This window comes from Ovis canadensis, chromosome 24 (assembly GCF_042477335.2).
Source record: "Ovis canadensis isolate MfBH-ARS-UI-01 breed Bighorn chromosome 24, ARS-UI_OviCan_v2, whole genome shotgun sequence".
NCBI lineage: Eukaryota > Metazoa > Chordata > Mammalia > Artiodactyla > Bovidae > Ovis > Ovis canadensis.
The window spans coordinates 52,888,879-52,913,569 of NC_091268.1; the positions used below are offsets into that span (position 1 = coordinate 52,888,879).

The window sequence follows — 24,691 nt, forward strand, 5'->3', positions numbered from 1 at the left end:
GGCACGTAAGATTATAGTAAGAATTTTAAATGATGTTTCAAAATAGTTTTATCTTTTTGTTGGAAAGCAACCATTTTCTAAAGAAGTTATTACATTTTAAAACTGAAATCTCATACATTGTCTATGGGAATGTAAAACAGTACAGCCAACTCTGGAAAACAGCTTGGCAGTTTGCTATGAAGTTAAACATCCACCTGCTGTGTGACGCAGCAGTTAACTACCAGGTGTTTATTCTAGAGATAGGGACACTCGTGTTCACACACAAGTTTGTACGTGATTGTCCATATCAGGTTTATTTGTAATTGCTGAAAACTGAAAACGACCCAGATGGTTGACGGTGCGATGGATAGCCTATGATACAGCCATACCCTGGACCCCTGACAGAAGAGAGAGGAATAAGCTGTTGGTACACCCAGAAACTTGGGGGGTTCTCAAGGACATTGTGCTGAGTGGGAAAATCAGTTTCTAAAGGCCACATACTGTACAACTCCACCTATATTACATCCTCACAGTGACAAAATTATGATTGAGATCAGCGGTTGCCAGGGGTCAGGGTGGTTGGGCTATAAAGGGGTAGCATCCTGGAGACCTTTGTGTTACTGGAAGAGTTCTGTACCATGATTGTGGTGACGGTTATACAAATCTATACGTGTGATATAATTTCATAGAAACAAGGCACACACCCTGCAAATTAGAGGTATAACAACTGGTAAATCCAAATAAGGTCTGTAGTTTAACTGTGTTGTACCAATGTTGGTTTCCTGGTTTAGATGATGTACTTTGGCCATCTAAGTTCCCATTGGCAGACGCATACATGGGACCTTTTATACAGTTTTTATAACTACTTGTGCGCCTTAAGCTATTTCAAAATTAAAAACTTAAAAGAATTGAGGAAAGATGATAAAAATAGCAGCTATGGCGACAGGTCCCCATGATCAGGTACTAAGACTGACTGGCTTGCCAGGGGACTGGTGAGAGGTCAGCCTCGGCTCTGGGGCTTCATGGCTTCTGGCAGTGAATGAGGCTCAGCTGACTGGCTCCAGCAAGACAAGCTGAGTGGACTTCCAGTTAAGCGTGGCCCATTGACCTCATATGTTTTTCTTCTCTTCCGAGAATACAGTAAAATGATGGCAAAGGAACTTAAACCCCCTGTAAATCCATAGTGTAGACACCTGAGAAAGGAAATATCTATTGACTAAAAGCCTAAAGAAATTTGGGATGATAGAGATGGACAGAGGTGTGATAACTGCCTTACCCTGCAGAGAGGAGCGCCGCAGAGAACTGAGCCCTTCACCCCAGAGAGCCGCCCAGGCTGCGGAGCAGGCCCCGCAGGAGGAGGGAGCTGCAGGGCCAGGACAGGCGTGACTCAGGCGGCTCGCCTCCAGGCCCCCTGCCTGCCCCAGCCGCCACTGTCATGGCTGCTCCCTCTGCCTGGCAGCCGAGGTGCAGTCTCAGTCCCCAGCCGAGGGACTGAAACTCAGAAGTCAGCACAGTGAGCTGTGGGATACCCAACCGCCTTCCAGACCTGGGAAAGCCAACTCCCTGGTGACTGCCATTCCCCGCCCCCCCCCCCCACCCCCAAGGGATAGGAAGTTAGAAGTTTCTCTGGAGAGACCCAGTGGCCCTTGGTTACTGTCTCTTGTCCAGTTTCTTTACAGCTGACTTGCCGTCCAGTTGTTTAGAATGAAGCTGCCTAGTCAGTAGCCACCCTGAATGCACGTGCACATACTTCCAGCCAGCGTTTTAGGGCTTGATTCCTAAATACAAACTGATAGTCCAGGATCACCAGACATTTGAGGAGTGCCTCCAACATGAAAGACAGTTAGATACCAAACAGTGGGGCCTGGCAGATAATACCCTTCAAATTACAGTTTACTCAGATAAGAGATGATACCACATCCATAAAACAAGAACAGGATGCCTTTTAAAAGGAATAATCAAAAAACTTGAAAGAGCCCAAAAATATATCAAAAGTTTTAAAAACAGAAGAGTTGGAAAGTAAAGTTGAGGCTATCTGTCAGAGACAGAACAAAAAAATGAAGAATCAGAGGAAAAGGGTAAGATGATTAGAGAATAAATCCAGGTTATATAAAATCCTTCTCAGAGTTCCAGAGAATGAAGAGATGAGAATCAAACAGGAACGTTTTTCAGACCTGAAGCATGTAATTTTCTCTATGGATAGGGTCTGCTTGAGTGCCAGTAAAGTAAATTTAAAAATACCCACAGTGAGACAGACCACTGTAGTTTCAGAACACAGGAATAAAGAGAAGGGTTCTAGGAATAAGCCCCTTCCCCTGTGCCATCTCATTAAAAAAAAAGTCATATACAAATGACAGCTGACTTCTCAGTAGCAAAACTGGATATTATCACATATATATGGAATTTAGAAAGATGGTAACGATAACCCTGTATGCGAGACAGCAGAAGAGACGCAGATGTACAGAACAGACTTTTTGACTCTGTGGGAGAGGGAGAGGGTGGGATGATTTGGGAGAATGGCATTGAAACATGTATAATATCATATAAGAAATGAATTGCCAGTCTAGGTTCGATGCAGGTTACAGGATGCTTGGGGCTGGTGCACTGGGATAACCCAGAGGGATGGTATGGGAAGGGAGGTGGGAGGGGGGTTCAGGAGTGGGAACTTATGTACACCCGTGGCAGATTCATGTTGATGTATGGCAAAACCAATACAGTATTGTAAAGTAAAAAATAAATAAATCAAAAATAAAATAAAGACAGTGGAGGGCTTTCCTGGTGACTCAGTGGTAAGGAGTCCTCCTTATCCAGCAGGCCTCCCCCTTGCCTCAGAGCAACTAAGCTGGTGCACCACAGCTGCTGAGCCTGTGCTCCCGAGCCCAGGAGCCTCGGCTACTGGCACGCCCTAGAGCCTGTGCTTGCTGCAGCTAGAGAAAAGCCTGTGCAGGAACAAAGACCCAGCACAGCTGAAAACAAATAAAATTATTTAAAAGAAATAAAGACAATAATATATAAGGAGCAGTATCTTTTAAATCCTGAGGGAAAATCACTTTCAACCTGAAATACTCTGCCCAGCGAAATACCAATCAAACATCAAGGTGAATATGATTTCAGACACATGGGGACTTACACCTACCTCCTATGTCATTTCTCAGATCATTCTTATAGAATGACCTCCAGCAAATCAGGATGAATGAAGAAAGAGGAAGATGTGGAACCCAGCTAATGAGACTCTCTCACATGGAGGACCAAAAAGGGACAGTGAGGGCAACAGCGTGGCAGGAAACGGTCATGCTGGGCTGAGCAGGAGGACAGAGAGTCCTTGGGGACGTTCTGGGAGATAAAAAAAAAAAAATTGAAGATTAACTGACAACTTCGGCTTGAAAAATATCAATAGGCTTCTGTTAGATTTCATGGAGTGTGAGGAAGATGCATGGAAAAATCTAAGGAAGCATTGGAATGAGACTTGTTAATCTCAGGAGAAACAAAAAGGTGTAGCAAGAAAGGAAGCACAATTGGTACATTCTTTGCATTGTAGTGACCAGTATTTACGAAGTTTAATAAATATTGACTATTGATTTGCCAGGAAACTGCTGTTATGTAGAAAAGACTGGGAACAAGGAAAGTAGAGTTGTTTACCATAGCAGAAGGCCAGTGATTATTGTCCAAAGTCAAGAAGTCAAGAATATTAATCAAAACCATGGCAATAAATACAAAAGAGCACTTTCAGCGGAGCTGTTACATGGGAGTAAGGCCAGGGAGGGGGAAGGGTTGAGGCAGGGATTATTTTCCATGATAAGCCTCTATCAGTGTCTAATAAAATGCATCTAATAAAATAAAAGTTGATAAATAAACTTTTAATAATATTAAATAAAAGTTATAATGTTTTTAAATAAAGAACAGTTATAATAAAAGTTATTATGTTCTTCCTCCCCCACAACATGTCATGGAGAACCTCTTTATCCCCAAGAATACATGCGTCATGTTTTCACCCCTGTGAAAGTTGTGTGGTTTTTTTATTCTTTGTTGCTTGGGCCTCTACAAACAAGGTACACATTTTGGTGGAGGCAGGCAGTAAAGAGGATTTGACTGGCCTACCTGGAAAGATTAATATTGTGAAGCTTATTGTTTGTAGGTGGGACAAATATATTCAGTCACCAAATATATTCAGAGCCTCATAGGAATGATTTCTTGTCTGTAAGATCAGATTTAGGATAGCATTTTTAATGTTCTAAATAGTTGCCTGTCTTATACTTGTCATAGCACTTCTCTCTCTGTTTATGACCTTCTCTTGATGTAGAAATTACGCTTTTAAAAATGAAATTTGTGACATCTGCAGAGATGAGAGCATCATGAAGCCCAGAATGGGAAACCAAATCTCCACCTCCACTGCTGTGAGCACAGGGCCTGGTGCCTACTCCACAAATACATAACGAATGAACTGATGGCCGGGAGAAAATGCCAGTGCCCACCTACAAAGAACGTTCCCGGCTGTCCTGTGTCCTAGAGCCATCTACACCCATCCCCCTCCTAGTAATTAGGCAGAGCAAAAACAGCTCTTAGAAATGTCTGTTCTATTGCTCAAATTCCTGACCATTGAGTCAGTGATGCTATCTAACCACCTCATCCTATGCCACCCTCTTCTCCTCCCGCCTTCAATCTTTCCCAGCACCAGGGTCTTTTCCAGTGAGTTGCCTCTTCGCATCAGGTGAGGTGGCCAAACTATTGGAGCTTCAACTTAAGCATCAGTCCTTACAACGAATATTCAGGCTTGATTTCCCTTAGGACTGACTGGTTTGATCTCCTTGCAGTCCAAGGGACTCTCAAGAGTCTTCTCCAACACCACAGTTTGAAAGCATCAATAGTTTGGCACTCAGCCTTCTTAATGGACCAAAAATCTTTATTGATAGCCAAAACACTGTCCATATACTTAAGTTCCTGTCATGCACCTGGGTTTCCTATTACTAGTGTGACTGCCATTAACTTACCTAAACCCAGAAGGAGCACTGGCTTCTGAACTGACAGCCCCCTGCAGGGTGTGCTTTGTGGGGACTGTATGTCTGCTGCAGACTCCATTCACAGTCCGTTCTAGGCAGCTCCGGGGCAGGCATGGCCAGGGTCACGTGGCCGCACCAGTTCCCTCAGTCAGGATGGATGTGCTCTTTCCTGCTTTTGAATCAGCATCCGTGACTTTGTGGATGGTACCACTGGGCACACATGGCGATCCTCGGCTATGCAGATGACAACCTCTAAAGGTTACTTGGTCTAGTGGTCACTTATTTTCTTAATTTGGTTTTTTGTTTGCTTTTCAGAATGTAATGGAACAGTTCAATCCTGGGCTACGAAATTTAATAAACCTAGGGAAAAATTATGAAAAAGCTGTTAATGGTAAGTGTCTGTTTTCTAAATTTATAAATATAGAGGGCATACAAAAGCCACTGGTTAAATACTTTACTTAATTATTTTTTAATACTTGCTACTTAATTTCTAAAATATCTTTAAATTGGTACAGTTTATAATTAATCTATAGAACTTTTCAATGGTAGGATATTAGTTTAACTGAATAATAGACTACTATAAGTGGCATATCTTAAATATCAGATTTTGCTTTTTGAAACTGCTTAATCTTTTATATCATTAAAATATAAACATGGTTTCTACTTTATAAACCAGATTCTTTGTAAACCAATATATTTAAAAGGTAGTTAAAATGTTAGGATCCTAAAGCATAGGAATTACTCTCCTTTTTATTTATATAGAAGAATTTCTGTATCTTTGAGTGTATCATTGGTGGGGGGCAATGTATCACTTTTGCTAGTAATATGAGAAATAGATGTTTAGCCTGAGTAGAAAAACATCTAAATTAAGAGTTGAACTTAGATTCTCATTTAAAATGGACTCGAGCATTAGCTCTTGTCTCTCTGTGAGCTAGAGTCAGTTGCTGGTTTGAACAGATTTCCTTTGAGGAAGGTGATGTGCGTCTACACGTGCATCCCCCTCCTCAAGGCGGGTGTTGTCAGTGATCACCTTGAAAATAATCATCAAATTCTAACACGGTCAGAACCATTCTCCGTATGTAGCACGTGTCACCCTCCGCCAAACATTCAGATCCCAGTTTTACCGTCTGCCCTGATTCATTAGGACCAAACTAGAAAGTTTAGTCCAACAGTTTGAGATTTGAAGAAGCCTTCAGGTCAAGCTCTGTGTCTCTTCTTCCCGTCTTGCTTCTGTGCTTCACAATACCCCCACCTCCAGCTGCTCCCTGGTGATGTTTTGAAAATAAACCTGCGCCCTCACACCCTCAGCCTGAGCATGTGCCAGGAAAGGGGAGGTGCTGGCAAGACTTGGGACGTTGGATGACAGGCGCTTTGCTGTTGCAGTCGCTGCCCCCATAAACTGCTTGTTGACTTTCCTCTGGATCTTGGTGCTCTCGGCCGGTGTCCAGTGTCAGGAAGTGCAGCAGGCCTGGCCTTTTCCTCCCTCACGCCCCCGGCTGTATGGACGACTTCTGTGGGTGCCCCCTCCCTCTTTTAACAAGCTGGAGCCTTGTTCTGCAAGCTGATTCTCCCCTGATGAGTGGGTGGGGGCCTTCCCTGGTGGCTCAGAAGGTAAAGAATCCACATGTAATGCTAGAGACTCTGGTGTGATCCCTAAGTCAGGAAGATCCCCTGGAGAAGGGAATGGCTACCCACTCCGGTATTTTTGCCTGGAGAATTCCAGGGACAGAAGAGCCTGGCAGGCTACAGCCCATGGGGTCACAAAGCGTCAAACATGACTGAGCGACTAACACTTTCACTTTTTTCTCCCCTGATGATCACCCAGTCACAAGAACACAAAGTTGTCGCCTTATCCATCACCATGAAGGAGAGCACTCTGACCTGCAATTGTTTTTTTCCTTTCTAGCATGAGCTGCCTCTCTGAGACAGAGATTTATAAAGTGACGCAGTGAACAGCCCACAGCTTAGCCTCCTGCTAACAGGACTTCTCCCCAGAGGCCTCTGATCACTTTAATACCTCCTGAGGCCTATTTTGCACTTCATAAGGTGTTTCCAGAATTTCTGCAGGCCATCTGTTTTTAGCTGAAGCCACTGAGAAACTTCAATAAAACATGTCAAGTCCTTGGTAAGAATCTGTAGTACAGTCAATGATGCCACGTGTGCAGTCAGGCAGTAGGCACTGCTCATGAAGAGCACAATCAGGGGGTCTGAGCAGGAAGTCAGGAGAAGAGCAGGCAGGAGGCGTGCGGGAGCTGAGCGGGCTGACAGGTGGCAGCAGGCAGCCGCTGCTCTCTCGTGCTCCAGACAGAAGAGACAGCCTGCAAGCCGAGCCCCGGGGTCCGCACTTGCATGGGTGCAGAGCGTGCGGGAGTAGCAAACTTAAGGTGGAATGAGGTCCCATTATTAGCGTATTTGGATGCAGCATCGGTTACCTGTTGCTGTGTAACACGCTGCCCCTGAGTTTGATGGCTTCAGATGACAATAGTTCGCTATTTCCAATGGTCCTGTAAAAGCAGTACAGTTGCCTGTATGCCTGAGACTCTGCACTGCAGTCAGAATCAGCTGGGGCCAGGGCTGGGCTCACCTCCTTTCTCAGGCCTGGCTGGCTGTCCCAAGAGTACAAGCCCCGTGGGAGTTATGCCTGCTTCTACCCCATTGGCCAAAGCAAGTCACATGACCAAACCACTCCTCTGTGTCCTAGACAACACCACCAGCTGGGAGGTATGATTCATTGAAGGCCACAATTGTAAAAATCCACGATGAACTCTGTGGAGTGAGACAGGCTGCCCCTGGGCAGTGGGAGGCCACTGAAGCTTTTTGAGCAGAACTGTAACTTAGTGAAAACATATTTTAAGGAAAATTTTTCTGGTGGAAGTGTGTAGTTTAGGTTGATGAAATAGCTGGTCAGCCACTAAATGAAAACTAATAAGCTTCATTCCTTAAAACAGTAGCTGGTATAAAATCTCTAATATATTCACAAGAGGAAGCACAATTATGAAAATACCAGTTTCTTTTTTTTCTGGATAAATAATTTTTACATTAACACAGCTTTATCATAAAAGCAGGATATTTTACTAGACTAAGAAGGTTTAATAGTTTTAAATATAAGTCAACAGTTAGTGAAACTGGAAAAATTTGAAACTGTTGAAATTGAAAAAATTTCAATGTAGTTTGTGGATACAGACCAAAAATTTTGTGTTGTGTAATCCTGTGTTACCCTTCTCCTGCTAATTTGCTTTTCAGCTTATCAGTACCTCACAATTTTAAATCTTCCCACTGAAATATTACATATATTAACTTGACAGCTTACTGGCTATAAGCCTTGTTTTTAGGTGGAGTCACCTCTTTTTCAGTGCTAGCTGAGACCAAAGAGTCAAAAAGCACCATGATTTGAACTGAGGAAGTGACCACGCCCGCTAGCCTTGCGTGCACTGCCTCTGTTTCTTCACTGACCTTGGGTCTGACCCAGAATGTCTCTGCTCTGCTCCCCTTCATGAAACAGGGTGGTAACATCAGCACCCTGTGATGCCGTCTGGTAGATGAATTAACTTAAGTAGCGATTTGGAGAGTCTACCTAAATGCTATTTGTTGTTGCTCTTTTTTTATAATTATGCTTTATGGTTATCCTCAGTTCAGTTCAGTCGCTCAGTCGTGTCCAACTCCCCGCGACCCCATGGACTGCAGCACGCCAGACTTCCCTGTCCATCACCAACTTCCAGAGTTTACTCAAACTCACGTCCATTGAGTCGGTGATGCCACCCAACCATCTCATCCTCTGTTGTCCCCTTCTCCTCCTGCCCTCAATCTTTCCCCGCATCAGGGTCTTTTCAAATGAGTCTGTTCCTAATCAGGTGGCCAAAGTATTGGAGTTTCAGCTTTTCAGCATCAGTCCTTCCAATGAATATTCAGGACTGATCTTCTTTAGGAGGGACTGGTTGGATCTCCTTGCAGTCCAAGGGACTCTCAAGAGTCTTCTCCAACACCACAGTTCAAAAGCATCAATTCTTTGGCCCTCAGCTTTCTTTATAGTCCAACACTCACATCCACACATGACTACTGGAAAAATCATAGCTTTGACTAGATGGACCTTTGTTGGCAAAGTAATATCTCTGCTTTTGAATATGCTGTCTCGGTTGGTCATAACTTTTCTTCCAAGGAGCCAGCGTCTTTTAATTTCATGGCTACAGTCACCATCTGCAGTGATTTTGGAGTCCCCCAAAATAAAGTCTGTCTGTTGTTTCCTTTGTTTTCCCATCTATTTGCCATGAAGTGATGGGACCAGATGCCATGGTCTTCGTTTCCTGAATGTTGAGTTTTAAGTCAACTTTTTCACTCTCCTCTTTCACTTTCATCAAGAGGCTCTTTAGTCCTTTGCTTTCTGCCATCCTCAGTCTTATGAAATAATACTGTGGTAGACCATTACAGTAATACTGTCGGACACGACTGAGTGACTTCCCTTTCACTTTTCACTTTCATGCATTGGAGAAGGAAACGGCAACCCACCCCAGTGTTCTTGCCTGGAAAATCCCAGAGACAGAGGAGCCTGGTGGGCTGCTGTCTGTGGAGTTGCACAGAGTCAGACATGACTGACACAACTTTGCAGCAGCAGTAGCAGCATCTTCAATGAGACTTGTAGGTTAATTAAGTCTATGACCTCTTCCACCTTTTTTCAACTTGAAATATCTTTTAAAATCCATCTTTGAAAACAATTCCTGCTCTACACTGGGGCAGAGTGGCTGGTGTGGCCTCAGATTTTCTTCTCAGTGAGAGGAGATTGCTTAGGGCTCTTTTATCTCCAAAATCCTGTGATCTCTAAGGCTCCTAGGCAAAGTGAGGTCTGTGTAAGAAGCCAGCCTTTGAGCAAGATAAAATATTTTCTCCAAAGTCACACTAAATAGCCTAGGTCTTATTGAAAATCTTGCTTACTGCATACCGTCAGTCTCCTGAAACCCAGCCTGTTGTAAAGTAAGAGAAGGGATTGGTGTTAGCACCTTCGACTAGTTTGTCCAATACACATGCTCTTATGGCATTTTTAGACTAACATCCTTTGTTTCCGAAAAGAAACTAACTTGCCCAACAAGGTCATGTTAGTTGGAAGTAACAGTGGGATTCAAACCCAGATTTGTCTTGCTTCTGACATGCTCTCCAACCACTGCCCACCCCCCCAAAAAAAGGAAAGAAAAAGTAAACCAAATCAAAAGCAGATTTCTATACCTTATAATGTAGTTTTCAGACTCTGTTTTAAAGGAGAAATGTGATTTTTAAAATAAGTTTTCCTGTCTCTGCCAAAAAGGAGGGGAAAGAAAAGCAGAGCATTCAGTTATTTTTCAGGTAATTGCGTTGTTTTTTGAAATGATAATGTATTTCAGATTTCATACACTTTTCTCCTGGCAACAATATGGTAGTTGCTTGTGCCTTAGATTATCTGTTTCAACAGGAAAAGGTAAAAATGCCGTCAAAGGCCCCGGTGCCTAGGCTACCCCATACAAGCCCCTCCAGCTAACAGTGTTGCAGGCTTGTGCTGCTGTAAGTGACCAGCTGGCTGGAGTGGACATGTCCCAGCCTTGAGCCTGTGTTAGGAACACAACTGATCTGGGACTGGCGTCAAGAGCAGCTCCTCTGGGCCTCCAGCCCCTGCAGCTGAAGGTTCCCAGAGCTGGTCAGAGGCAAGGGTGCCCTGGGTGCTGTCCGGTGTGGGGGTCCGCCACCCAGCACAGCTCTCGAGCACCACCCCTGCCCTCTCAGCCACACTCGCCTTGGCCACAAGGGACTCAGGTGTTTGGAAGGAAACCTGTATCGCTTCCTCCTTTCTGTGTGTAAGTGACTGTGTGCCACCTTCCCTCTCTAGCTATGATCCTGGCAGGAAGAGCCTACTACGATGGAGTGGCCAAGATTGGGGAGATTGCCACCGGGTCCCCCGTGTCAACAGAGCTGGGTGAGCTAACCGTCCATTACCTGTCCACCTAACTTGAGCCGCGGTTCCTGGGCTGCCGTCCTGCGAACCCGGAGAAGAGCACATGGGGAAGTGGCACAAATCCAGAGTAGAAAGGGGGCACTCGGGTTCCTTCGCCTCTGCGGTGATGGACTTCTCTGCGGTCTATCTGCGGTGGAGGCTTAGATGAGGGCAGGCCGCTGGGAACTGCGCTTCTGCCCCTGAGGTTTGGGCCCCAGGTCCCCCCTGAAGCATGAAGCCCAGGAGCCTTGACCTAGATTCCTAACTGGAGGGGTGAGCACCGGGCCTCCCGCCGCTGGCAGAGCGTTTCCTGTGAGTCACCCCGCAGAGTCCGGCTCCTTTACGCTCTGCTCTTGGCCGTCGCTGCTTCCCCAGTTGCCCTGGGTTGTGATTTTTCCGGCTTTGCTGGTATGAATGGATCCCCTGTGCACTCGCGGAGGGTGCGGGCAACCACACCCGGGCGCGCTGAGGCTTCTCCGTACAAAGCTCGCTCACTGTGCCGTCTCCAGAGCCTCACATAGAAGCATCATTTTAAAAACTTGTTGAATACATCTTACTTGACAAAGGGTAACATTTCAGACTTACAGTATGTGTCAGAATTTGAAGGGTTCAGAAAGCCAGAGGAAAGGATTGGTACAGTGTGTGTACTTCCTTTTTAAAGAAAAGTACGTCCCTCTCCAGTTAAAAAGTGGACCGCGAAGCAGAGGAGGGGCAAAGGAGCATGTGTTTAAGGTTCAGATAATGGGTTTCTGTGCTAAGTATCTTGAGGGTTTTTTAGATACAGTGTTTTTCCAAGATCGCTTGGAAAGCTCTTAACTGACCCATAAAAGCCACGGAACAAGTTCGAGGTGTGGTGACGGTTCTGGGGTTGGAGGCTGGGCTGCTGGGTAAGGCAGTGGATCTGGGCCCTTGTTAACATTCTCTGACACCTTTTGTACTTAAAGAGTTCATAGTCTTGAAACCTGTAGCCAAAAGCTAAGCCTGAAGTGATGCTAAATGATGAATAAGCCAGTAGTGCGATATGTAATAGAATCGGTTACATGCAGAAAATTTTCAAAACCCTGAGTTGTCTTCTGTTGGTGCCATAACTTCTGCATGCTCTGGCAAGATCTGATTTCTGGTAACCCCATTCAAAGTGGATGAATTTAATAAAATACACAGTGTCAAAAAAAATTACATGCTGTTATGTGGACAGAAGCAGTAAAACTTAGGATGTTTGCGGGATGATTGGACTGATTATAGGGTTCCAAAAATAGAACTTAATTAAAAAGAAACATCCTATTTGTGTCAGGCATCAGGCAAAAAAAATGCCTGATCCTTAGGTTAAAACATATGGTGCTTTGACTCACCGTCATTCCGTGTGCCTTTTTAATGTTTTATGGTTCTTGCCACTGTTTGAATAAGACTTCTGTTCCACACCTTACTTGATTCAGCTGTGAGTTCATACTGTTGAATCAACTGTTTCCACAGCAACCGTGTTGTTATAAACATAGTCTTAAAACTTCAGCTTCAGTGAGGAAAGCGTTCGTGCGTATGTGTTTCATTCAGAGGGGATGGAAATTACTTGCTGTGTTTCATTTCTGTTCCAAGTTGTCCTTTTCACGTATATTCACTGTGTCATATACTTAATTTCCTACTCGCAGCCATTCCATGGGACAGTTCTGTCCTTGTTGGAGTTGCTTTTGGAGGCCTGACACACTCTGCTTTTGATTCACTTAGTTTATTTTGTTGTTAAAGTTTAGACTAAACTACTCTGCTTCTGTTTAAATTCCTGTATGGAAGAGCAGAGGACAGTTCATAGGGGAAAGAGAAAGACCTGAAGTAGATTGTGTCTTTCTTGTTTTTCAAGAAGATTCTCTCGTCTGGTTTCTGACCTTGTGGTATCGGTGTTAAGACCTGCAGGGGAGTGTGTGCCCGGACCACACAGCAGGTGGTCTGACTTGAGAATCTGGGCTCCTCACCTCCGCACTTGACTGCACGTCCCTGAGGCCAAGGGAAAGGAAAGAGGTAGCCAGTCAGGTCACTGAAGAGGAAGAAAATAGAACCCGCTCATTGGGGACCTCTTCGAGAAGGAGATGACCAGGAATCGTTGGTGTCCGAGCATCCAAAGCCTGGGGAGGGGCGTCCCGGGTGCTGTTTCGAGCTCATGGTCTAGGGGCCCACCCAGGAACACCAGGTGTCATGGGTCGAGGAAGATGGAAATACGAGAAGTGTTCAGACATAACGTTTGGCTTCTTAGGCCTGTTGCTTAACTTTTGGACTGAGTTTCAGGTAGAAACTCAGATCTTGGTAGGTGCGTGCTGTGAGCACGTTGCCTCGTCTCATCCTCGGGAGTCCGAGCAGTGGACATGACCTCCCAGGTCTACTTCCGAGGGTGGGTGCTCAGCCCGTGTTTCCTCGGGGAGCCCGTAGACTAGAAGAGCCAGCGTGGTGGTCATGGCCTCTGCTCGGGCTGAGATAACCTCTGCGGGCAGCCATGTGCGCTGCTGCCAAGCAAGGCGGCAGGGGCTGTGACGTCGTGACCTCTAGGCGAGTGTGGTGGGCAGCCCAGGTGCTGCCCAGGAACGACCCTGTGAGCAGGCCAGGAGGCCGGCCAGGTCTTCCTTTCCCGTGGGGTGCCCATCGCCCGAGAGAGGCTCAGTGAGGCTCGCATCGCTACAGCGCCGCTGCCAGCCTGCACTGCCGCAGGCCCCCTCCTGAGTGGGGCAGGACTGAGGGAGCGGTTCATTCTGGGTGGCTGGGAGACAGGAGAGAGTGTGTTCTGAAGTCTCCTAGACCAGAAAGATGCCTCTCTCATCACTTCATACGCTCACAAGTGTTTGAGAACTCAAAAATCTGTGCCGCTTGTTTTCATCAGCATTATTCTCTTCCATGAAGTGGGTGATATATTCATAAGAATATACATTTTGCCTTGATTATCCTTGGTTACTCCTGAACAGATTTTTTCAATTCTCTCTATTGTATCTACATTTTCTATTTCATTAATCTCTACTCTTACCCTTAATTTCTTCCTTGTACCATCTTTGGGATTACTCTACTGTTCTTTTCTAATTTCTGAAATGATACATTTAACTCATTAATTTTAAATATAGGCAAGACCACAAGATGGCCATACAAGTTAAAACTATGCAAAGCCATCTTAATCAGTGGGAGAAATTATGATTGTCCTGTGACCTTTAAAAATGTTTGTCAGAAACACTAAAAACTCTCTTACTGTCAGTTATAAATGTATAAAGAAATGGAAAATTGACTTGGAACTTTAAAAATTTCTGTTAGCACTGTTTTGTAAATGTTTTTGGAAGTCTTACACATTTTTATCCGTGCATTTTCAGATACGGTGTTTTCAAAAGGCCTACTGTCTATGGCATTTAGATTTTTTCAAGTCAATTCTGTTGTTTTCAATTTCATTCTGTCTCATTACTATCCAAATTAATTTTATTATATTTTTATAATTGTTTTACTGAGATCTAATTAATACATAGTACAGTTCACCCATTAAAGTAATATAGTTTAGTGATTTTTAGTATATTCACAAAGTTTTAAATTATCATCAGAGTCAAATTCAGAATATTTTTCTCACTCCAAAAAGAAATCTCATACCCATTAGCAGTCACTTCCCATTCACCTCCAACTCCAGCCATATTTAACCATTAATATATTTTGTCTATTATAGGTATGGTTTTGCTAAACATTTCATATAAATGGAATATTGTATAGATCTACCACATTTAATTTTATCAGTTGATGGACATTTGGGTTTCTTCTCCCTCTTAGCGACTAAAAATACTGCTACTATGAACATTTGTGTACAAATTTTGTGTTTACCTACATTTTTCCATCTCTTGGGTATACAGTTAGGAGTGGAATTGCTGGTTCATATGGTAACTCTAAATATAACCCTTTGAGGAACTGCCAGATTGTTTTTCAAATGGAATGCACCGTTATACATTCCACCAGACTTCCCAGATAGCACTAGTGGTAAAGAATCTGCCTGCCAATGCAGGAGACACGATAGATAGGGTTCAGTCCCTGGCTCGGGAAGATTCACTGGAGTAGGAAATAGCAACCTACTCCAGTATTCTTGCCTGGACAATTCCATGAACAGGTGGAGCCTGGAGAGCTTCAGTCCTTGGGGCCACAAAGAGTTGGACATGCTAGAGCACCTGAGCACATACATTCTACCAGCCGTGTATGAGGGGCCCAGTTTCTCTACATCTTTGCCAACGCTTGTTACTGTCTGTTTGTTTGGTTTGTTGGTTTTTATTACAGCCGTTCTAGGAAGTATGAAGTACTGCCGCATTTGGACTTTTTTTGATTCACATTTCCTTAGTAGTTAATGATATCAAGCATCTTTTCACATTCTTACTGGCCATTTCATATCTTTGGAGAAAGGTCTGTTCAGATCTTTGCCCATTTTTAATTGGGTTATTTGTCTTTTAGTTACTGCATTTGCTGATCAACTTTTAAAAAAAACTTTGTTTTCTGTTTTGATCCTTTTTATTATCTATGTAGTTGGGGGTTCTTGACAGTCTAATTCTGCTGATGCTTTGTAGTGCCTCTTGATTATCATTCATGAGAGAGTCTTTCTGAAAGGGTTTTTTTTTTTGTCATCTCATTGTTCTCTTGCATATTGGGGTCACCTATGGAGGTATAAAAGTTTTGTCATTGAAAGTCACCAAGAAATGAAAAGTAGAAATGCCAAGTAATAGTGGAGCTTCTCTGATTTAAATTATGTTTACTTCTTAGAAAATAAAAATAGTTGATATAATAGGACTTACCATTTGATAAAACTCTTGTAAGATATTTAGAACTTGCAAAGCAATAGAAATGCTCCTTTATTTTCTGTCATACTCATACAAAGGTATTCTGCCAATTTTGTGGGGAAGTGACTCAGACTTTATAGAAAATACTTTAAATATCTAAAAGTTATAAGCTATTCTAATTGTCTAAAACTTAAGAAATAACAGAAGGTTTTAATTTTCTATAGGTTAGTTATATATCCTTTTCCCAAGGAAGCCATTCCTGATGGTTTTCTTTTGAAACTTAAAGGTCCCTTATGAATAAAGTCTGTTCTCCTATTGTAGAAAATATTGAGAAAATGTGTCATTACTTTTTCTCAACTGTAATTGAAACTGATAGAAAAATATTTTAATGATTCAAGAGAAATGCCACATTTTAATCATTTTTGTGCTAAATGCTCTCTTATCACTTGAAGATTCTAATAATAATTAGCATATATTTTGAAATTGCCTTCAAATTCATTTTACTGAAGCCTCACCTTTCATCAGTCATACCTTAACTGAGCAAACTAGAGCCAAGGGGTGGCCAGCACCGATAGGTAACTGAGATGTGAGTGGGACCCGGCCGGGCCCACTTGTTCGTGGTTGTCTGCAGCTGCTGTCAGGGTGCAGAGGATTTTGGCCGCTGAGACCTGAACTGTTTGTGGCCTGGCCCCTTGCAGGCCTTATCTGACAGTGGAAGGCCTGTAGGGCCATCCCGTTGCTTAAGTCAAGACCAGCGACCATGTGAGGGGTTCGATATCCTTCTCTCCAAAGAAAGAGCAGCTCCTTAACCACCTGGGTTTAGGACTGCACTTTCTGGGATTGTTCCTACAGACTGCTACTAAGTGCTGGGGTTTCACACACATCACAGCACAGTCCCAGGAACCACAGCGGCCAAACAGCTCAGGGGCAAAACTGCCTTGCCCTGTCAGGAGGGAGGAACGAACAAACAAACGCAAAGCCAAAGACCAGAGCTCTGCAGCCAGGATTTGGCAGGTAAAATATTTTAATCCACTGTGTTTGTCAAAGAGTAAGTCATATGAATAATGTTCATGTGACTCAGGTCGTCAGGGTGTGTACCTGGAACTGTGCACATAAATCTTTATCGCAGGTACACAGTTCCACTCTAGGAACAGTGCTCGTTTAAAAAAGGAAACTGAAGTTTGTCTGAAACTTCCAGTTTTGTCCTTAAACCAAATGACGTTTATGTTTTAAAACTTAGAAAATATGGAAAAGGTTGGAAAGGGAAAACAGAAATGGTCAGGGGAAAATATTTTGGCAAAATATTCAAAAGAAACTTTGAATCCTTTTTTTCATCTTTAAACCATAGAAAAATAAAGCTTGTTCTCATTTATTTCTCAAGGAATAAAAGGAAACTGCTTTGGGGAGCTGACAGATTTCCTGTGAGGTGTAAGAACCTCAAGGTTACATCTATTTAGACTATGTTACTTTGTTCCAATTCAGCCAGCTATTACATTATTTTGAAGCATCTATTAAATTGTTTAGGCCAATTTCCTAAATTGAGCACAAAACAGATTTTATCTCTTCAGCATCAGGGAACCTAGACAATCGTTAGGTTTGCTTTTGTTATTGATATGCAGATTAAAAAAATGTTTATTACTCTTTTGACTTGATGACACTCAAAATCCAACCTGACGGTCTTGGGTCTTAAAAATAAGAGCAGGGTGTGGGAAACCTAAAATATTTTTAAAGAAATGTTGTTTATTCAGAGAAGTATCTCAAACAGATTCCTAAAATTTAGGTAAAATAGAATTAATACCAGAGGCAATGAGAAAGCTAAGTTGAGCCAAAGCAGTTGTTATTGATCAAAACCATTTATCTTTTAGTTGCATGTAAGGCTCACTTTAAAGAGATTAAACTCTTTCCCACAAAAATAGGAAAGAGTTAATAAGGAATTTATTTTATTTGCTTAACTTTGTGCCTGCCAAATGCATATGAACTCCTTTGCTCACTGTGATAATTCTCTAAAGCAGGTGCTATTATTGTTTTCATTTTACAGATACTGGTATTCAAAGAGAGTTAGATAACTTGCCAAAGTCCCTCATCTGGTTAATGGCAGGTTAATTGGAGCCCAGGAAGTCTGCCAGCGGTGCAGCCTATTACGCTGATGTAATTTTCTATGTGTCTTGAAAAGAGGAGCTTTTTCTGACGTGATTAATTTTATGGTGTCAGATCATCCTGTCCATTATAGTTCAAATAAAAGGTTGTGTAAAATAGTAAAGCATCATACAATCTGAAACTGATTCTTCATGCAGGAAGTCTGTATTTTGTGTTTTTCATCAGATATAATCAAGGCTTTGTATTTCATAGTAGAAACACTTATTACATGACCGTTTATTCCAACTTTGTAAATGACTTACCATTTCAATTTTCAAGTGGCAATTGTTCCTCTTTTGAAGCAAAAAAGGTCTAACTATGGAGAAAGATGGGCTTACAATTTGTGAATATATAATTTATAACATCTATATAAACACATACCACAGAAGTCCATATATCATCTAGGCACACTGGTATGCTCAGTCGCTTCAGTCATGTCCAACTCTTTGTGACCCCATGGACTGCAGCTCACCAGGCTTCTCTTTTCATGGGATTTTCCAGGCAAGAATACTGGAATGGGATGCCATGCCCTCCTCCAGGGGATCTTCCCGATTGAACCTGCCTCTTCGGTATTGCAGGTGGGGTCTTTACGCTGAGCCACCTGGGAAGCCCCCAGGCATATTGATATAAGTATATATAAATTTCTGAAACTGTGAGAAGGTGTTCTGTATTGTAAATTGTACCTTTCTACAGAGAGGTTATAAGAAAGATATTTCTTCTCCCAGCTTTGAAGCAACCGTATGTGCGGTGATGTATTATAATTAGCAAAAATACAGGTATGAAGCTTCCCTGGCGGCTCAGACGGTAAAGCGTCTGCCTGCAGTGCGGGAGACCCAGGTTCAGTCCCTGGGTCGGGAAGATCCCCTGGAGAAGGAAATGGCACCCCACTGCAGTACTCTTGCCTGGAGAATCCCTGGACCAGAGCCTGGTAGGCTGCACTCCATGGGGTCACAAGAGTCGGACACACGACTGAGCGACTTCGCTTTCACTTTTCACAGGTATGAAAGGGCTTCCCCGGTGGCTCAGCAGGAAAGAATCCACCTGCCATGCAGGGGATGCGGGTTCAGTCCCTGAGTCAGGAAGATCCCCCGGAGAAGGAAATGCTGCCGCAGAGCAGCGGGTCGGGGGCGCCGCCATCGTCAGGTCTCCGAGAGGTGGGGCGGCCCCCGGGGCGCTGCCCCGTGACCGCCTTGTCCCTTTGACGCCTGTGCCGGCTCGCAAACCCTCGCAGGCGGCTTACTCTATTCGTGGCGCTATGCTCGGCCTGAAATTAGGAGGCAGAAACAAAAACACGAAGTGCTAACGCAGAAAGAGGAGGCGGAGGGACTTTACGCCAAGGAAGAGTGGCTTTGGTCAGAGGCTCCAGACGCACAGGGTGTGGCCGCTGTGACCGGCTGAGGGGAGGACCACAGGGGTCAAGGGAGAGGGTCGCAGCCGCGACCGGAGTGGTCGGAATCGCGGTGTGGGTGCGGCCTGCCCTGACGCTGCCGGACGCCTGTTCTCAAGCACACTGGGGGCGCTGTGGGGGTCGTGGACGGTTCCTTGTGAGCCCAGGAGGGGTTCTGAATGTTTCTGGTCTTCAGCCATTTGGAAGGAAACGCACTTCCTCAGGTACTCTTTCCTGGTCTGAATGACTTAACAGATTATTAAAAGTAAGGAGGCCAGTGCAAATCAACTATCCCTCAATTTAAAAAAAAAAAGGAAGAATGCCAAGGAGCACACGAAAAGATGCTCAGCATCATCAGCCATTAGGGATCTGCACGTCATAACCACAGTGAGGTACCACTCCACACCCAACAGCGGCTGTAATTAAAGAGACGCCAGCATGTGTTGGTAGAGAAACGAGAACTCTTGCGCTTTGGTTGGAGGAGGGGGCGGGGGGCGTGGGGACGGGGATGTGAAATGGAGCAACTGCATTGAAAAAGAGTTTATCAGTTCCTCAAAACAGGAACTTATGACCCAGCAACTCCACCCCTTAAAGGTCTTATGCCCACACAGAACTTTCACATTATTCCCAGCAGGCACAAGGTGGAAACCACCCAAACGCTTAGTGGCTGATTAATAGATAAAATACTGTGTATCCACACTATAGAATGTCACTCACACATAAAAAAGAATGAAGTCTTGATGCTTGCTAAAACATGGATGGAGCTTGAAAACATCCCAAGTGACAGAAACCAGATTAAAAGGCCACATATTTAAGATTCCACTCATTCAAAAATTCGAATCAGCAAGTCCTTAAGAGAAAAAGCAGATTGGTAGTTGCTGGGGGTTGAGGGAGGGGAGGCGGGGGGGGGGGGGGGGGGGGGGGGAGTGACTGCTTAATAGGTACAGGGTTTCCTTTTCAGGTGATGAAACGTTTTTGAACTGGATAATTGATGGTTGTACGACATTGTGAATGTACTTAATGTCACCATTGGTGAATTTAGGTTATGTGTATTCTGTTGCCAAGAAACATAAGAATGCCACTTCTGTTAAGCCTTCAGTATATGGGGTGCCCTAACTAAGTCACACTGAAAATAATACAATAGACATTGTAATAATTTGAGAGGCTAGTCGTGCACATTTCCCAGCCCTCTGAAGGGTTTTAGTTGGCCCCACCCAATTCAGAATGAATAACATGGTGAATGAATTTTGAGGTGCACACTTTGAGTTGTAAAATGAGTGAGTCATTGGGATGTAATGTACAGCAAGATGACTGTAGTCAGTAATATCATCATGTATATTTGAAAGTTGCCAAGAGAGTAAAACTTCTTAGCACACAGGATTTGTTGGTAGCACTGTGTGACAGCAGAGGGCAACTAGGCTCCTCATGGTGGTCGTTCTGCAGCGGATGCAAACGCTGCGTCATCATGTTGTACACCTGGAACTAATGCAGTGTGACGAGTCAGCTACACCTCAATAGAGAAGACCTTTTATGAGTTTTGTTGGCATTAATGGAAACAAAATTCAGAAGTCTCACTGAATTCTCACAGCAGTCCTCTGAGGTGGGAGGTATCGTTCCCACTTTTTATAAACAAGAAAATGAGAACTTAGGTTAAATAATCTCACACGGCTAGTTAGTAGTGAAGCTGGGGGTTTAAATTTCAATTGGTTGATTCCCTGGTGAATGAAGTGTTTCCTATAGACTTCAAGTCTCAGCTTTAAGGCCTCTCAGTTTCATGACATCTTTAAAAACTCTGTGGGTAATTTTGAATTTGGAATTTTGTACTCCTTAAAGCAGATCCGACAAAAGTTGGATTTCTACGAAGAAAACGAATTACAAAAGTAGTCTTTAAAACCTGGAAGCCTGGGTGTGCAGCAGAAGATGTGCACATATTGTTCCGAAATCCAGTGGAAGGAAGTCCCCGGAAGCCAGCACTTGGCATTTTCTATGTATTTGGCTGCCCCGGGTCTTAATTGCAGCATGTAAACTCTTAGTTGTGGCATGTGGGATCTAGTTCCCTGACCAGGGATGGAACCCTGGCCACCTGCACTGGGAGCTGAGAGTCCTGGCCGCTGGACCACCGGGGAAGTCCCCGGAAGCCAGCATTGTGTGCAGTGCAGAAAATGGCCTTGGCACAAGTCCTTCTGTGAAAACCTGCTAAGGAGCTGTGAACAGCTGTGCTTACAGTAATGTCTAGAGGATTCTGAGGCTGGGTATCCTGATGGTAGTCCAGTGGTGTCTGCCCCCACAGCGAGGCAAGGATGAAAGAAGTAGGCTCCAGGATGAGCTTGGGAATGTTTATTGATGGACTGAATGAGTATATCAGATAAGGGTGTTGGGCTCCTCCCTTCTGACTCTATGAATCAGACTTCTCTAGGCTTTCTTGAAACCATGATTGTCGTTTACAAGCTTAGTAAACTTGATCCCCACCTTCAGGATATCTGCAGCTTAGTATGGGAGATTATGAAAATACACACACAGGTAGCTTTAACACAGGACCAAGGGCCAAGAGTGAAAGGTACAAAGCTATAGGATTCCATGGGAGGGGGTGATCTTATCTGCAGGTGGAGGAGGTGCTGAGTCAGGGGGTGCTGTAATTCCATGGTCAGCCCAGAGACGGAAAGGGGTGTATTCTACTGGAGGGAGCAGAGGGGCGGGATGAGTTCAGCCTGCCTGGATTCAGGGCTCGTGGAGAGGATCATGGGAGATTTTGGATATATAGGTTAGAGTTATTATTTTGAGTGATAGGCTACAGGTTCTGTGTTTCTGTCTCATTTCAAATTGAAACAAGAGCATTATTAGGACTGAAAGGTTTCTGCATGATGAAAAGCTGACTGATGTTTTAGGAGCATAAGTTCAAAGATTAAAAATTATGAGATGACTAAAGAGGCAAACTAAACGACATGGTTTTACAACTAAAAACTGGACTCTTGACTTCCAGAATAGGTCTGTTCTGGAAGATCCCCTGGAGAAGAAAATGGCAACCCACTCCAGTACTCTGCCTGGAGAATCCCATGGAGGGAGGAGCCTGGTGGGCTACAGTCCATAGGGTCACAAAGAGGCGGACACGACTGAGCGACTTCACTTTCACTTTCATGTTCGATTCAGCGAGCGTTCAATTGATAGGCGTTGTTCTGGTCACTTAGGGATAAATCAACAGGTAAAGGTCCCTGCTCTTGGGAACTTGCATTCTATCGGGTGGTAAACAGGTCTGATTTGCCAGGTGGTAATAAGGTGAGGGGCCGATGAGTGATGGAAAAGAGGGATGGTATGTAGCCAGTTTGGGCAGGGGGTCAAGGAGGTACCGGCAAGAGGGAGAGTGGCAGGCAGATGTCCAGGGAGAGTAGTGCCTTGGAGGCTGGAGTGCAGCGTTCCCAAAGCCTTGTGAGCTTGGGTCGCAGTTTGGAAGCCAGTCTGTAGAGGTGCAGTTAGGGCTGGAGAGAGAGGGGCTGAGGGCTAGAGAGGGGCTTACAGGGGTGGGACACGTCCCGTGGGGCCTTGTGGGTCACAGTAAGAATTGTTGTCTTTTAACCTGAGGTGGGTGGGGAGCTTCTAGAGATTTTGAACCCCAGAATGAAAAGGTTTGACTTAGGCTTTAAAAGGCTCTCTCTGGCTTCTGCCCAAAGAGACTGTAGAGGGTGGGAACAGGGAGACGGGGCGGGAGGCTGTGGCGCCGGTGCAGGCGAGCAGGAATGCCAGGCGGGGCCGGGCATTGGCCGCCAGGTGTGGGGGCCAGGGGTGTAGGGGTCAGGGTGGCTTTCAGAGGCCTCAGGCTTGGATGTCTGCTGGACCCAGTGGAAGTGTGAGTTCAGAGCCCCCTGTGTGAACGTGTAGTTCTCCACCCCTGTGGACAAGATGGGCCCGTTCACTCCCCCAGGGTCACTGAGACAGTGTGCCCCGTGGCTTCCCTCGGCTGGAAGGAAGCCAGCAGTTGTGAGCATCACAGCGTGCCAGATGCTTCACTTCTGTGTCCTTGTCTGAGTCTCGCCGGGTTCTGTCAGGGGCTGTTTGTTTACACGTCCACCTCACAGACGGTCCAGGGAGGCAGGGAGCAGCCCTCCCCACCCCCGGAAAGCCTTACAGCCCCAGGAACTTGCCAGTGGGGACCCTTTCCAGAGCGCCCTTCTCCAGTGTGAGCTGGGCTGCAGGCGTGGGGTCCCTGCCATTTGCGGTGGGTCATCATCTTTTGATGGCTCCTTTCCTAAAGCACTTTTTGTTTCGAAAAGTTCAGGTGCCAGAAGCAGGCTGGCCACTGACCACTCTGTTTGACTGGCCACTCGGGCCCATGTGTGTTTGGGCCACAACAGGTGCGGGAGGCTGGTTGTCACCTGTTGCCTTGGTGAGGCAGTCCTGCCACTTTAGCTTTACTTCCTACACAACCGACATGTTGAGCTGAAATGGCTTCAAGCCACCAGGCCAGCCCTCCCCAGTGTGTCCGTGCCTCTCTGATGGCAGCCACACACTGCCCCCACCAACCCAGGCAGCTGTTCCAATTTAAAAAAGCCCTAATAATTAAAGCGTCCCAGCAGATGCTGGGAGACTTGCCTTTCCCTGTATTTCACACGTGCTGGGCATCATTCCGTCCTTGGGGCCCAGTAGGAAAATCCAGGTCCTTTCTCATGCTTGAGTGAGGATGCAAGGGGGTCAAGAGCGCAGGCTTGGGGTCAGACATGAGTCCAGATTCCAGCCCCACCGCCTTTAGGACTTGTGTCATTTGGGGGAAAGTCCTCCAAGGCCTCCGTCTGAGCTCCCGCCTCCGCTCAGTGGGTAACAGAGCTACTTCCTCTGAGGTGGTGAGGACTGAGCGAGGCCATTTCTGTGAGGCAGCTTGCACGTGCTGCCCCTGTGAGTGTCAGAGATGTCCTCTCCCCTCTGAGCTGGGAAAGGTAAAAAATGCTGAACTGTGAGAGCACCAAGTTACTCTGCTTGTTCTTGCTCTGTGTTCCCGTTGTCCCTGTGGAGTAAGAGAGAGAATGAAATGGATCCTGGATTTTGTGGAGTCTCCCTTAAATTCACATCATAATAGAACTAACCAGCATGCACTGGGGGTGTGTGGGTTTAGATTCCTGGCTTTCCCCTGGGAGCAGAATCTTTGTTTTATTTCGTGTTTTTAAACTTGCCTAATTAGAGCTAGTTGCTTTAAGCCGAAACAACTGTAGTCTTTTGAAAAGTTTTAAGATGGTTTTTATCTATTAATACTGAATCGAAACTGTTTCTCAGTGACTTTTATGTGTGTTGTCCTCATCGTTGTGTTTGGGGTCCTGTTTTAATTTAAATAATTTAAATTTTTCAGGTGTAGCATTTTTAATGTTTAAATGAAAATGCCTACAGTTCATTAGTGACTCTGTAAAAATAACCTGTTGTCACCTTCATTCATTATCACTAATGAGCTTGCTTTCATTTTTATTGGCTTCAAAATGGTTCTTTTAGCCTTAAT

At 44.7% G+C, this 24,691-nt stretch overlaps 1 protein-coding gene across 1 annotated transcript in view; it reads left to right on the forward strand.

The window, feature by feature from the left end:
• BAIAP2L1 (BAR/IMD domain containing adaptor protein 2 like 1) overlaps nt 1–24,691 on the forward strand; it is a 76,935-nt gene that overhangs the window by 23,016 nt on the left and 29,228 nt on the right. Inside the window, exons 2-3 of the mRNA XM_069569566.1 lie at nt 5,292–5,367; nt 10,825–10,911. Of these exons, the coding sequence (XP_069425667.1) occupies nt 5,292–5,367; nt 10,825–10,911 (163 nt within the window). The remainder of the gene's footprint in view (nt 1–5,291; nt 5,368–10,824; nt 10,912–24,691) is intronic.